The 12,959-nt window shown below is 42.7% G+C and overlaps 1 protein-coding gene across 1 annotated transcript in view; it reads left to right on the top strand.

Moving 5' to 3' along the window:
• Window positions 1-12,959, top strand: part of BRSK2 (BR serine/threonine kinase 2) — a 488,049-nt gene that overhangs the window by 358,959 nt on the left and 116,131 nt on the right. The window contains exon 5 of the mRNA XM_025207893.1: window positions 6,655-6,795. Within this exon, the coding sequence (XP_025063678.1) occupies window positions 6,655-6,795 (141 nt within the window). The remainder of the gene's footprint in view (window positions 1-6,654; window positions 6,796-12,959) is intronic.

Raw genomic sequence — 12,959 nt, forward strand, 5'->3', positions numbered from 1 at the left:
TTTCCCTAGTTTTGCCACCGCCTACTGCAACCTAAGGAAAGTCATTGTCTGTCTTTGCCTCAGTTCCCCTTAAAATAAGATAATGCAAGGGGGTTGTCTGTGCCTTCTATGAGATTGTCTTTAATGGATATATGAGCAAGTATATAGTGTGTGTGTATATAACACTGACAAAAAATAGAAGCTCCTAAGCAGCAGTGGGGGTGTCTACACAAGATGCTTTACCACACAGCAGACTAATTTACTGCACAGTAAAGCATCGCTGTCTACACATACATGGCAATTAGGGTGCAGTAGACTAATTTAGTCTACTGCCAGATAGTCCTGTCAGATACAAGTGATATCTAGCAGCACAGTAAATTACTACGCTTAAATACACGTGTAGATAGTAATGTCAGTATTAGTTTACTCCAGCTCAAATTGAGCCACAGTATATTCAGCCACATTCATTGCATGTGTAGACTTGCCCAGTATATAATAATAAAGATAATTCACAGGGGTACAACCAGCCTTGGAAAATATTAAACCCACAGTCCCAGACTGATTGCTTTTTTCCCCTGTAACACAATTGCGAGGCGTTGGTTTACACAGAGGAGAAGGCAGGGGCTGAATTTTGACCTTGTATAATCAAAAATCTCCTACTTTAGGATGATACTTAAAAAAAACCCCCAACAGTTGCCCTGATTGATGACTCTCTCTCTGGTACAGCTGCAAGTTGAAACTAAGAAATTCTGAATAAAGCATTAACTGCCCTGTACTTGTGGAATGATCCTTTCAGCATTGAGCTCTTGCACTTGACCACTAGGGAATGGGTTTGTCACCCTTCTCACACCCATCACGCTAAGAGCTCTGTCAGATCAGAATACATCGTCTCTGCACTTCTCACTTGTCCCTCGACTCTATCTCCAGCACAAATCTTTTTTCAGATGTTTTCCCCTTTTATTTACATTATTATATCTGGTGCTTCTGGGTGGTAAACAAAAAATAAATAACCTTGTAAATGCTCCCCATCTTTCAATTTGTTTTATTTTTCATGCGACATGTCGGTGCATTTTTTCCGAGTGTTTTTAATAAGGCAAAGTTGATGAAAATAAATTGCTTTGCAGTTCCTGCTGTGGGTGACAGAAATGCTAGGTCTGTAATTTTCTGAAACTGCATTTGAAACTTATGTGAGGGGATCTGCATGCTTGTACATACAAACATCTCTATAAGGTTCCTTCTTACAAATCAATGTGTCTTACGGCTGAATTTTGTGGCCCAGGTTCATGGTTATAACTTGCATCTTCTGGGCATAGGGAGCTATCAGAAAGTCTCTTTCACTTGCATGACCAGTTTGGGATTTGCCGTAGGAAAGATTAGACAAGATCTATCTCTAGCATGAGGAAGACAGCAGAAATTCTGGTCCAGTGTATCTTGCAAGCAAAGTCTATCCAGTCAAGGGCTCAGGCATCTCAATTCAGTGTTATGCATCAGTTGGAAATAGATGGAATGCGACTCTTTTGGTCCATACCCTAGCATACCTCTATACTGAAGATATGTTGTCATAGGGATGGCTTACAGTGGCTCTGTACTTACCAGGGCCTCCTGCAATCAAGGGATATTCTGAGCTGGGGAGATGCAAGCAAGTTTTTCTCCCCTCATGGCACTGAAAGTGATGGAAAAACAACAGATCGAAAGAGAGAGCCTGGTCCTATATTAAAATCTGTTTCTGTGTCATGTATACAATGGCTATGTCCATTGCATTTATCATAGTTTTCATGACAGCTCTGTCTACATTCTGGCCAATAATCCATTTCCTTCTGGCCTAGAGCTACTGCAACTTTCCTGAAATCTGCTTCATCAATTAAAAGTTTCATTTCCCTTATTTATTTTGATGTAAGAAATTAAATGAAAAATTGGCTCAACTTTTGTGATTTTTTTTCTGCCATTTTGATATTTTGCCAAAAATTTGAAGTGTTGAATTTTTACCAGAAAAAAAAAAAAAGATGACATTTATTACATTTGCCCTTTGCTTGTTTTCTATTCTACTTGCTCAGCCATCACTACAGTATTAAGCACCTCACAATCTTTTAATGAATTCTCCCACATACATCTCTGTGAGGTAGGGAAGTACTGTTATCTTCATTTCACACGTCTAAATAATTCCCAGAGTCTAAATAATTCAAACAGCGGGTCAGTGGCAAATCAGGGACAAGGACCCAGAGCTCACAGGTTGAAGGCTAGTAACTGCTCTACACTCTTTACTTTCTTGAGACCTGAAGAAGAACGCATTGCATTTTAAGGACTGTCTGTCCTGACCTTGTAGTTCATCCAATAAAAGATATCACCTGCAGAATCTTTGTTTCTTGCATATTCGCTGGACCATCTTGGAAAGATTGCCAACTGTTAGTAAATTTATCAGTAAAAAATCAGGTTAAAATGGCTGTCAGTAAAGTCTGTAATAAATCTTCAACCATCAGGACAAACACTAAGCAGCTGCAACTTGATTGAAGCTCTGACAGGCAGTGCACAGCCACACCACCTGGTTCCTGAGCAGGAGCATCTCACCCTGCAGGGAGCACTATCTCAGCTATGTGCTGCTGCTGCTGCTGCATCCCAGACTGTCTGTAATACTTCTGAGTTATAGGTAGGCTTCTTTAGGGGTCTGTGTTAGCCAAGGGGAGTGAGGCTGAGAGGAATAAGCCTGGGGAGTGGGCTGGCAGGGCAGCGTGGTACAGGGGCATCAGGGAATGTGAACGAGTAGGGGACTTCTGCCCAATGGGGTGTGCCAACACAATGTAAAACCATTGGTGTAGTCAAGCAGCGTTGCCAATCCAAAAACATTCTTTTTTAATGCACACTTTTTACTGGCCGCATCTACATCAGACACTGACTGCGCAGTAGCCCGAGGCTACTGCACAGTAGCTTCACATGACAGAAACAGTGATGCTATGCTACTGTGCAGTTGTCTTAGGCTACTGTACAGTCAGTGTCACAAAAAAGCTGTTCACTGGTGCTACTGCGCAGTAACGCAGGTTACTGTGAAGTCATTTATGACTGTGCAGTCAATGTCTCATATTGATACAGCGACTGACAGCCAAAGGTTTACTTTTTTACTGTGGTTGATGTTAAACCTCTAAATTTGAACCTGACCCTTCTAACTGGGCCCTGGAAGCAGAGCAAGGCCTGGCAGAAGAGCTACATTTACCTTATGTAAAACATATACCAGTAAAAATATGTCAGTAGAAAAGTTTGTCAGTAAAAAGCTTGCAGATTGTCAGTTTAAAAAAAAAATCTTGAGTTGGCAACCGTGCATCACAACTATATCACTTCAACGCTTCTGATAATTCTTCTATTCCGAGTCTGTTGGTAGCTTCAAAAACTTAGACCTGAGGAAGGGCACTTGATGCCTGAAAGCTTGCCCAGCAACTCTCTCTAATATACAGTTGGCCCAATAAAAGGTATCACAAAAAATCTCTGTCACTTATAGACTTTGTGGACTATTACAACTACAACAATATCCCAAAAATATACTGTTAAAAAATATACTGTTTAAAAAAAGAGGCTACAAAATATGTTCCTCTTTCCATCCAAATTCCCATCCCAAGTTCTGTTCTGAGGTACAGGAAAGGTGATATATAGCCCTGGAGCAATCCTTTCTTTTTCTGTGCTGTGTAAGGCCTACCCTTGTCTTACAAACAGAGGAGTCCAAAAATGACACCCTGAACATTATTAAAGCTCTCTAAAACACTTTTAAAAAAGTTTGTCCTCATCTTCATGGTAATACCGATTGTCTCTGACTCAGACCAGTGAAACCTTTGCACAGTACCACAGCATCATTGCCTCATTTAGTCCCCACGCATACAATATACTGTATATGCAAGGACAGCTGTAACACTGTGCCATAGCAAAGAATCAGTAAGCAGAGATGGAAATGACCTCAGGGTCTCTTGAAAGTCCTGCTGCTGTTGCAGGTTTGTTACCTGCCCTATGTTTTATCTAGTCCAGTTTTAAGTGGCTCAGTAGATATGGCATCTGTCACTTCCCTAAGGAAATTATTCCATGGTCTGATAGAGCTACAATGTTAGGAAACATTTCTATATATTTCCCTTTGCTTGGTTGCATCTCGTTACCCCTAGTTCTAATGACACTGAACCACCCCAGACAATTCCTCTCCATTCCTTGCCTTGTTGTATCTTCAAATTCTTGATAATAGCCTGAATTTATTCTATTCCACTTTTATAGCCTAATTCTAAACGCTTATTCATGCTGGAAACATCTACACATGCAATTAATGCAGCTGAAGATATACTCCAGCTCAGTTTGAGCCAGAGTAAACTCATCCCAATGGTACCATCTGCACGTACATTTAAGCACAGTAATTTACTGTGCTGCTGGATTTTGGCACTGGATTTATGACCCAGATACCTTATTCTGGGTGGACCCAAACCCTCAGACTGACCATGACTTCTCCATTCGATAATAGGCAAATGTTATTGATACATAGTGATAGCGGATAGGAATAATGCAGGCAAGGAAAACAAAATAACCCCCATGAGTCTAAGGCTGTCACAGAAGGAAGGTATACTTGGCCAGCATGTGAGCTTCACCCTTTGGTTCTTTCTTGAACATCAGCAGTCTTGGAAGGCAAGGGCCAATTGCCCCCTTCCCCGCCCCTCCCAGTGGGGTGGGTAAGACGAGCTGGTGGTGCACCCTCTGCCCATGATGGCCTTGGGTTTCCCCTTCTAGGATCCTTTGCTGCCCTCCTTTTGTATTCTTTTTCCTTCTGATGACTCTTCATCTCCAGGTACAGTTGATTCTAGGTACTGTGGTCATCATACTGTCCATGGTCTTTTCTGGCAGTGTATTCCTTTGTTTCCCAAACCCATCACATGCACATGTTTTAATTTAGTCATTTGGTCATGTCTTAATTTGGGCATACCCTGGCCTCCTAATTTGGTCCGTCCACCAAAACCGGAAATCCCATGTGCTCTGCAGCTGGTCACTATGACCTGGCTACAACGCAGCAAGCCTATCTTATGTTATGGATTATCAGGGAACAATATAGTACATGTGTTCAGTTTCCCAGCCTGTGTATCTGTTGGCCTCAGACAGGGTGTCTGCCTTGAAGGCTGAGAAACTTTGCCACAGACAGGCTTTTAGAAACCAATTAACCCTTGCCATTCCCCTGGACCATTGTTCTAATGCAATATCTATTCTACCTAGAAGCCGATTCCTAAAAGAAAATCTCTATAGATCAGTTTTTAGCCATCACCAGATACCACTTGTATCTGATGGGACTGCCTGGCAGCACAGTAAATTAGTCTACTGCACCCTAATTGCCATGAATGTGTAGACAGTGGGCATGTCTACATGCTCATTAATGCACCGTAGTTATTGCAGATTAAGTTTAGTACCAAGTTAACTGTTTTTTGCCTAGCACGCTACTGCGCAGTATTATTAGGCTATTGTGCAGTTAGCATCTTGTGTAGACGTGCCCAGTGACATTTTACTGTGCAGCAAATTAGTCTGCTGCGCAGTAAAGCGTCTCATGTAGATGCGCCTGCTGTGTATCTCTTTATACACATGAGTATTCCTCATGAAGTTACTGAGTGAATCAGTGCTGTTCAGCGTGTGTGGGTGAAGTTACAGAATCAAGCCATTTACAGTGCACCCAGACTCTATGCATATACATACATTGTTCTTTTAATCTTTCCTCATAAATCAACCTGCCCATCATTTTTCTGCAGTTCTGTGAATTCTCTCTAATTTTTTGCAGAACTGCAGACAGTATGTGGGTGGTTTTACCACAGCTGGTACTATCACTGTCCACCCTGATTTAGTGACCTTATGTCTCTGAATATGCAGCATAACGTTCTGTTAGCTTTTACAGTGGCCACATTATGGATATTCCAACTGCTCCTTCCTATTCTTCTTACCTTCTAGATATTCTCTTACTCCTAGGAATCACTGGGCGCATCTACATGTGCTATTAATACAATTGAAAAAACTCTGGTGCAGTTTGCACTGGAGTATATTGCTCCTCTATTTATACATGCACCTGGGACTGCAGCACGTTGAGCCAGGCTAGAGCAGCCCTTACTGACAAGGGTCTGGGGAGTCAGCCTGCCAACCCAGGACTGCTCCAACCCTGCTCAAGGTGCTGCAGAGTGGCTGGCTGGGGCACAAGGGTGCTCCAGTGTGGGGCTAGCCAGCAGGCAACCCCTGCACTGAAGCACTCTCATGCTCCAGCCAGCCCTATCAGCGTCTACACATGCACTGTAGTGCAGTAAATAACACCACCGCAAAATAGTACTTGTGTTTACAACTACTAAGCTATGGCGGCATTTGTTAGTTTACTGCAACCTATTAGGGCTGCACGTGTAGAGGCTGAGACTTTACTGTGGAGCTAATTAGGCAACTGCAGTAAAGGTCTCATGTAGATGCGCCCACTGAAAACTGAATTCAGCCCACTTCTTCAAACCTGCCTAAAAGTTACAATAGTCCAAAAAACCCTTGACTCATTTTAAATGTTCACAGCTGCTTATTTTCCAAATGCCTTGTTCTACAGATGTAAAAAATTCCTCAGGACTGTGGAAGGGGTGTGTGTGTGTGTGTGTGTAACAGGAAGTGTGATATTATATATACTAACAAAGACCTGGCTTCATTCTTTTCTAGGTATTTGGTGCTAGAACATGTGTCAGGTGGGGAGCTCTTCGACTACCTTGTAAAAAAAGGACGATTAACACCAAAAGAAGCCAGAAAGTTCTTCCGACAAATCATCTCCGCTTTAGACTTCTGCCATAGTCATTCAATATGGTGAGTACAGCAGGTTTACAAATAGGTGGTGGCCATGACATGGGGCTTTAGTTTCTGGAAATTTTACTTGCTATTAAGTGATTAATGTTGTGAAGCTTTTTGGAGTCCAGAAGTGCTGTATTAAATGTTGCTGCTTCCTGGCTCAGTCTGTGAACACTGAAGGAGACATACACAGATTGGTCATGCAGAAGATTGCCTGTGACTTCCCTTTGGCCCTGATTGTAATATATGTAAAATGACTCATTTCTGATTTCCATTGGGAAGCCAACCAGACGTTCAGTAGTAAGCATGAGGGGAAGGGGCAGCTGCTGTCGTAATCATTTGTAGCAAATGCTTTATCCAGGAAAATCAAAGCCCAGGGGGATGTATGGCTTCCTTTCCGTGTTTTTGGGTGGCAGATGCCAATAACCAAGAATAATCTATGCTGCATCAGAGGTAGTCCTTGTAGAAACTTGAGACAATTACTAATACAACAGAATTGCTTTATGGCCTCCTCGCATTGTAAGAAACCTGCCGGCATTTGTCAACCTTGTCTAGGCTCCTTCTGGGCATTTGCCTCACTGTTGCCTTCAATTTCCTTTCCAGTAGGGAATAATTTCCTTTATCAGTCCATTATTGATACTTGTTAACTCAGTTGGATGATTTAACGGTTGAGTACAGTTTAACCTGTAACTTTCAGGTGGCATTTTAAATTGAACTAGTTTCCACTTCATCTTTTAAGAAGTTCAGGTAATTTAAATTATACTGAAATTGAGTTGTCACAGCCAATCTGAATGCAGGGTTTCTGTGCAGTTGCTGACCCATAACTGCACACTTATTTCTCAGTAATGCAATTCTTTGCACTCTGGTTGGCTCAGGGGTTATGATTTACATAAAGACTGCACAGTTGTTTCTCAGTAACCGCACACAGCATGCAGATCCCTCTGTTCTGATAGGATGAGGACCATATTAGACAATGAGAGTACGGAGATTTGCATAATCACTGTGTGTTTATTTCTTCATAATCATGCAGTAATTATCTATGTCTCTCTGGTTTTACCAGCTGCTGTCCTCAGAATTCCCTGTCCATATGCCCATAGTGAGAATGGCCACCCAATTGTCTGACCTGCTCTACCCATCCTTACCTAACCCCAAATAGAAAATACTCAATAATTTCAAAGGCAATATGTTTCTAGAAGATATGAGCCTTTCTTCATGAGCAAAGGTAGCAACAGGGAAATACCAAGAAGATCATTCTTATGGAAGGGGCTAGTTCAGAGTTTGGATTATCTGTGTTGGTTACAGGCCTGTGGATTGGGAAGTTCTAGTGCCAGTTGATATGTACAACTTGATAATCAAAAGAGCCTGGAGTTCGCAGAGGACAAGCAATAAAAACATTAGTGCCCTGTGAAAAAAAAACCAATGAAGTGATTGAGAGACTTCCATGGGCTTCATTTGCTTTTGGATCAGGTCCTGAAGGTTTTCTCTGCTAGCAAATGATTCTAGCAAATACATTGTGCTGTGAATTTCAGGTTTTTTGCTTGTAAAAGGATCACGATTACCTCAAATGTAGTTGTTTTTCAGAACTAGCCACTAACTACATAAGGTGATCATTTGCAAATCAAATGAAATTATTCTTCCACTCTGTTCAGCACTGGTGAGGCTTCAGTGCTGAACTGGAGTACTTTGTCCAGTTTTGGACCCCACACTTCAAGAAAGATGTGGACAGTTTGGAGAGAGTCCAGATCAAGGCAACAAAATGATAGGGGACTGGGAGGCAAGACTTAGGACAAAAGACTGAAAGAAATAGCGTTAATCAGCCTGGAGAAGAGAAAACTGAAGGGGGATTTGATACCAGTCTTAAGATACCTGAAGGGTGATTGTAGAAAGGATGTAGATAGACTCTTCTGCAACAGGAAGAATGTAGACTGGAGATTAGGAGGAACTTTCTGACTATGCAAGTAGTCAGGCATTGGAGCAGGGTACCTAAAGAAGCTGTAGAGTCTTTCAAAAACTTTCAAGAGCAGGTTAGACAGACATGTAGCTGGAATGGTGTAGTCAGGGCTGATCCTGTCTTAAGCAGGGGGCTGGACTAGATGACCTTGTGAGGTCCCTTTCAGCGCTACTTTCCTGTGATCACAATTCTTTTTGATCATATACATAAGTATGTGTATATCAATACATAAGTATTTCCATTCTCTGATTGCCAAAATTCAACTCATAGAGATTCTGTTTCCAGAAAGCTTTTAAACATATACACTAAGCACCGTTTTTGAATAAGGATGTTTTCCTGAGTCTGTCCAGGATCAGTCTTCAGGTGTCACGTTGGCTAATTTACAATGCACAATCTGGAAATATTCTCTATTAGTCTCTTACAATGTATTGTCCCCATGAATATTGCTTCTAGTATACTTGCTCACTTGAATATTCCCAGGCATGTCGCACACAAAAGGTGCAGGCACAACCAAAGGTAATTCACTTAAGAATTCAAACTTTTATGTACAGACAAATATTTTCAATATTTGCCTGAATTTAGTGGATGTGCAAGTGTATCTATTAGTCCATAAGGACTATTGTGATGAGTATGGCACATGCAGGAAGATGGACAGCCAGCTCCCGGCATCACTGTCTTTAACAAACTGGGCTGAAGGTTTTAGTGAGGCTGTTGGATGAGTATGTACTTCTGCGAGATTAAGAATTTCTAGGGAATTTTCAGGGATTGAGGATCGCCTCACCAAAGGTTCACCAAATGCCTGTTTGGATTGTGAAGCAATATCCTTCTTGTTAAGAAGTGAATGTTTCCCTAATTTCCTCCCCCACCCCAGCTTTGCGACTTGCTTTCAAGTCAACCTGAAGTAAGGCATGAGCAACCCCGTCCTCCACCGTGTCTATGAGAACCGCGTGTCTCCTGAGACGATGCCAAAGTCTAAACAGTCACCATCAAAGGGGTTTAAGAAATCAGAGTGTGTTTGTGCGTGTGTGTAAAATTTAATATGCTTTCCTACGCAGTGAAGCCTGACCTTGTCCTGTCGTGGGGCAGTGAGATGACAAATCATCTCATCATCCAGGTTATCCAGTTATGACCACACTGAAAAATGAAGGCATCCCTCCTTTGGCTAATGACTGAATGTGGGTGCCTCTAACCCACAGGCAGAATAAATGGTAGCTCTCTGCCCCCCCACCCCATATCATGTCTCATTTTCTTCCACCTTCCCTCCCCTGAAGATACAGAGAAATTCCTAAGGCTCCCAGTTTCTTCTTCATTGTGCTAAGTTCTCCCGTCGCTGCCTTAAACCCACTGAAGGCTTATGATTCTTGCATCAAAGAACCCGTGATGTTTTCCTCATAGTGCCCACCAAGCGTAGGGATTGCCTGTGTCTGAGGATGGGTTTTCAAACTATCAGCCCAAGCAAGGGATAGAATGGATTTGTGATTTGCTTGTGTTTGTCTGAAGGATATTTTACATCAGTAGGAGCTTCCTAGTCTAACTTCTTTTTTTTTTTTAATGGGCACTTGATGCTATCCTCCTCCCAGTAGCAGCTGTAGCAGAAGCTTTTTTAAAAGAGTGGGCTACAGGAGAGTTCACAGCTACCTCAGTTATAGTCCTCCTTTGAAGGACTGCAGGGTCTAGGAATACCGGCTTGCAGGAATTCACAGCTAGGCAGGTTTCATAGGTCAGCGGTATGGGCCTCTGTGACATGGGTTGCATTTTTCAAACATAAATAATGAGGCTCACTGCCTTAATTTTGGGGTGCACATCTGGAGTGGAAAGCCTTAAAAAAAAAAGTTGCTGTTCAGTAAGTGCTGGGAGGCATCCAGCCTCTGAAGAACAAGATCACGAAGGTTGTCCCAAAATCGGTAATCTCTTTTGAACATCACAGAGACCAAGCACATTGTTACTTCAGTCTCAGGTACATTCATTATGAGAATTTGGAAGGAGTGCCGACTGTGAAGGAGCTGAAGCTACATTTGTTCCCAGCACAGTCACCCTAGGTAGGATGCCAGGGCAATGATAATGACAGAGCTCACAGCTGTGCCATTGCTGGGTTTCCCCAAGAGGAGTCCCCTTGCAGGTAGAAAAAGCAGAGGCTGCAGAGAGAAATGAATCTGGAAATACATAGAAGAGAACAGCTAAAACACTCCTGATTGGCTGGGCATGACATCACCAACCAAGCTTGTGATTGGTCTGAGTTGTGTTTTGTGTGTGTTGGGATTTTCCTTTGGTCAAGCTCATATTTGGTTCCTCTATCTTGTGAGCTGACAAATAAAAAGATGATTACAAAAAAGCCCCATGGCAAACCTTATTAAGCTTCAGAGATAACAGATAATGCCAATTACTGCACAGGATAGCAGTGACATTGAGAGGAAATTCCCTCTGGTAATGAGGAGCAGTGGCATTATTTCATTTTATTTCTATTTTGGCTGGGCATGATTTTTTTCAGGGAGTGCATGGTGGGGTTAAGGCAGGTTCTCTATGAATATTGATAAATGACAATTACAAGGGCTTCTTCTTTCATCGCCTGAGGCTCTGTCTGCTTGCGTTTGCAGAGTGCTCACGCTAAAGTGCGTGCGTGTGTGTGTAGATGCAAGTGGGTGCATGACATAGAAGGGACTCAGGCAGTGAAAAAGAGCTTTGTTTGGCTTTGCCCTGCGTTCTTCCCACCAGTGGGGTGGGGAAAGGGCTGTTATGAAATAATACTTCAGGATTGCAGCAATATCCAAGACTCCCCCAGCACGATAGGGAACCACAGCCATTCCTAGAGTACTGCAGCAGTCTTTGATTAAAGGGAAGGGCAGGCAGAGGGAAGAACCTGGGATGTCCTCAAGAAGCAGCAGAGATCAGACAGAGTACTGTGCACCTTTAGGAAAGACCTCAGGCTTGCTCTGGAAAACGGTATCCGCTTTCTAGCAACAGCAGTTTTGCCCTCCCTTCTCTGTAAAGAGTGCATGACAGTATTTTGTAGGGATTGTCTAGTGAATGCATAGGATTATGTGCACTAGGACTGTTGAGCAGTCCTGAGCTGGGCCTTAAGCTGTGAGATTGCCTTAAAAACTGGGAGATCCTTGCTTTCTGGCCTCTGAGCATTTCTAGGCTGTAGGAAACTTCACATGCACAGCTCAAGGGAAACTGAGAGTCCTTAGTAGTCACCTGGCTCCAGGAATTTCAGATTTAAAATACAGCTGAATGCAAATAGCTCAAAATAGTGACAGGATTCTTATATGCAGGGACCCTGAGTGCCCTCACCTACCACAGCAGCCACAATACCACAGGTACAGCCTGGGAGGGGGTCAGAGGACACCTCATTTGTCTTATCACTCATGGATGCATTCTCACAAAATCAGGCGGTGGTGAAAGAAAGACACCCTGTGAGCCAGATCATGGGATGCCCTTCCTTGCTTAGTTGTACAGGGACAGATGCACACACAAGAAGCTGCCCCCTCCCACCCCATGAATCTACTTCAGAGCAGCACATGGTGACTGCCCCTGTCCTCCTTGCACTTTGGAAATAGGCCTGGACAGACAACAGGGTTTGGGATAACCTGCAGAATTCATAGCTTATGAAGAAAGAAGCCATTATGCTATGGCACTCTACATAGCATTGTACTCTCTCCCCCTTCCTCCGTACACACAGGGAGAAGTAGAGAGAACAGACACACATGCACACATGCATGCACATGCACACACATACACAAGAGTAGTAGAGAGTACACACACACATGAGAACAGTAGAAAATACACCCACACGCGCATGTGCACACACACACACACACACACACACACAGGAACAGTAGAGAGTACATGATGGTACGGTGTAACTGTATGTGTATGATGAAGGAGTTACAGCAGGGTTAAGGTTATAGCACATAGTGTTTAACAGGGAGAAAAAAATGGAATATCTACTGAATGTTTTACTCTGGGGGGAAAAAAGACCTCAAAACTTACTAAATGAAATACAGCATAGCTTTTAATTTTCTGTATGTTTTTAGGAGTTGTAGGGGAGCCACAGCTTTAAATGTATTTTGGATTAAAAAGAGGTGGATTTTTAAACTGGATCCCTATCATCCTGCTGTTTCTTGGAACCTGCCGACAAGAGCACCATACCAAGCTTCTGCTGCGGATAACTGCACGCCTGTTCTTTACACAAATACCACTATTATCATTTTCCATTTGCTAATGTAGGGAA

This window comes from Alligator sinensis, unplaced genomic scaffold (genome assembly GCF_000455745.1).
Source record: "Alligator sinensis unplaced genomic scaffold, ASM45574v1 scaffold5_1, whole genome shotgun sequence".
NCBI lineage: Eukaryota > Metazoa > Chordata > Crocodylia > Alligatoridae > Alligator > Alligator sinensis.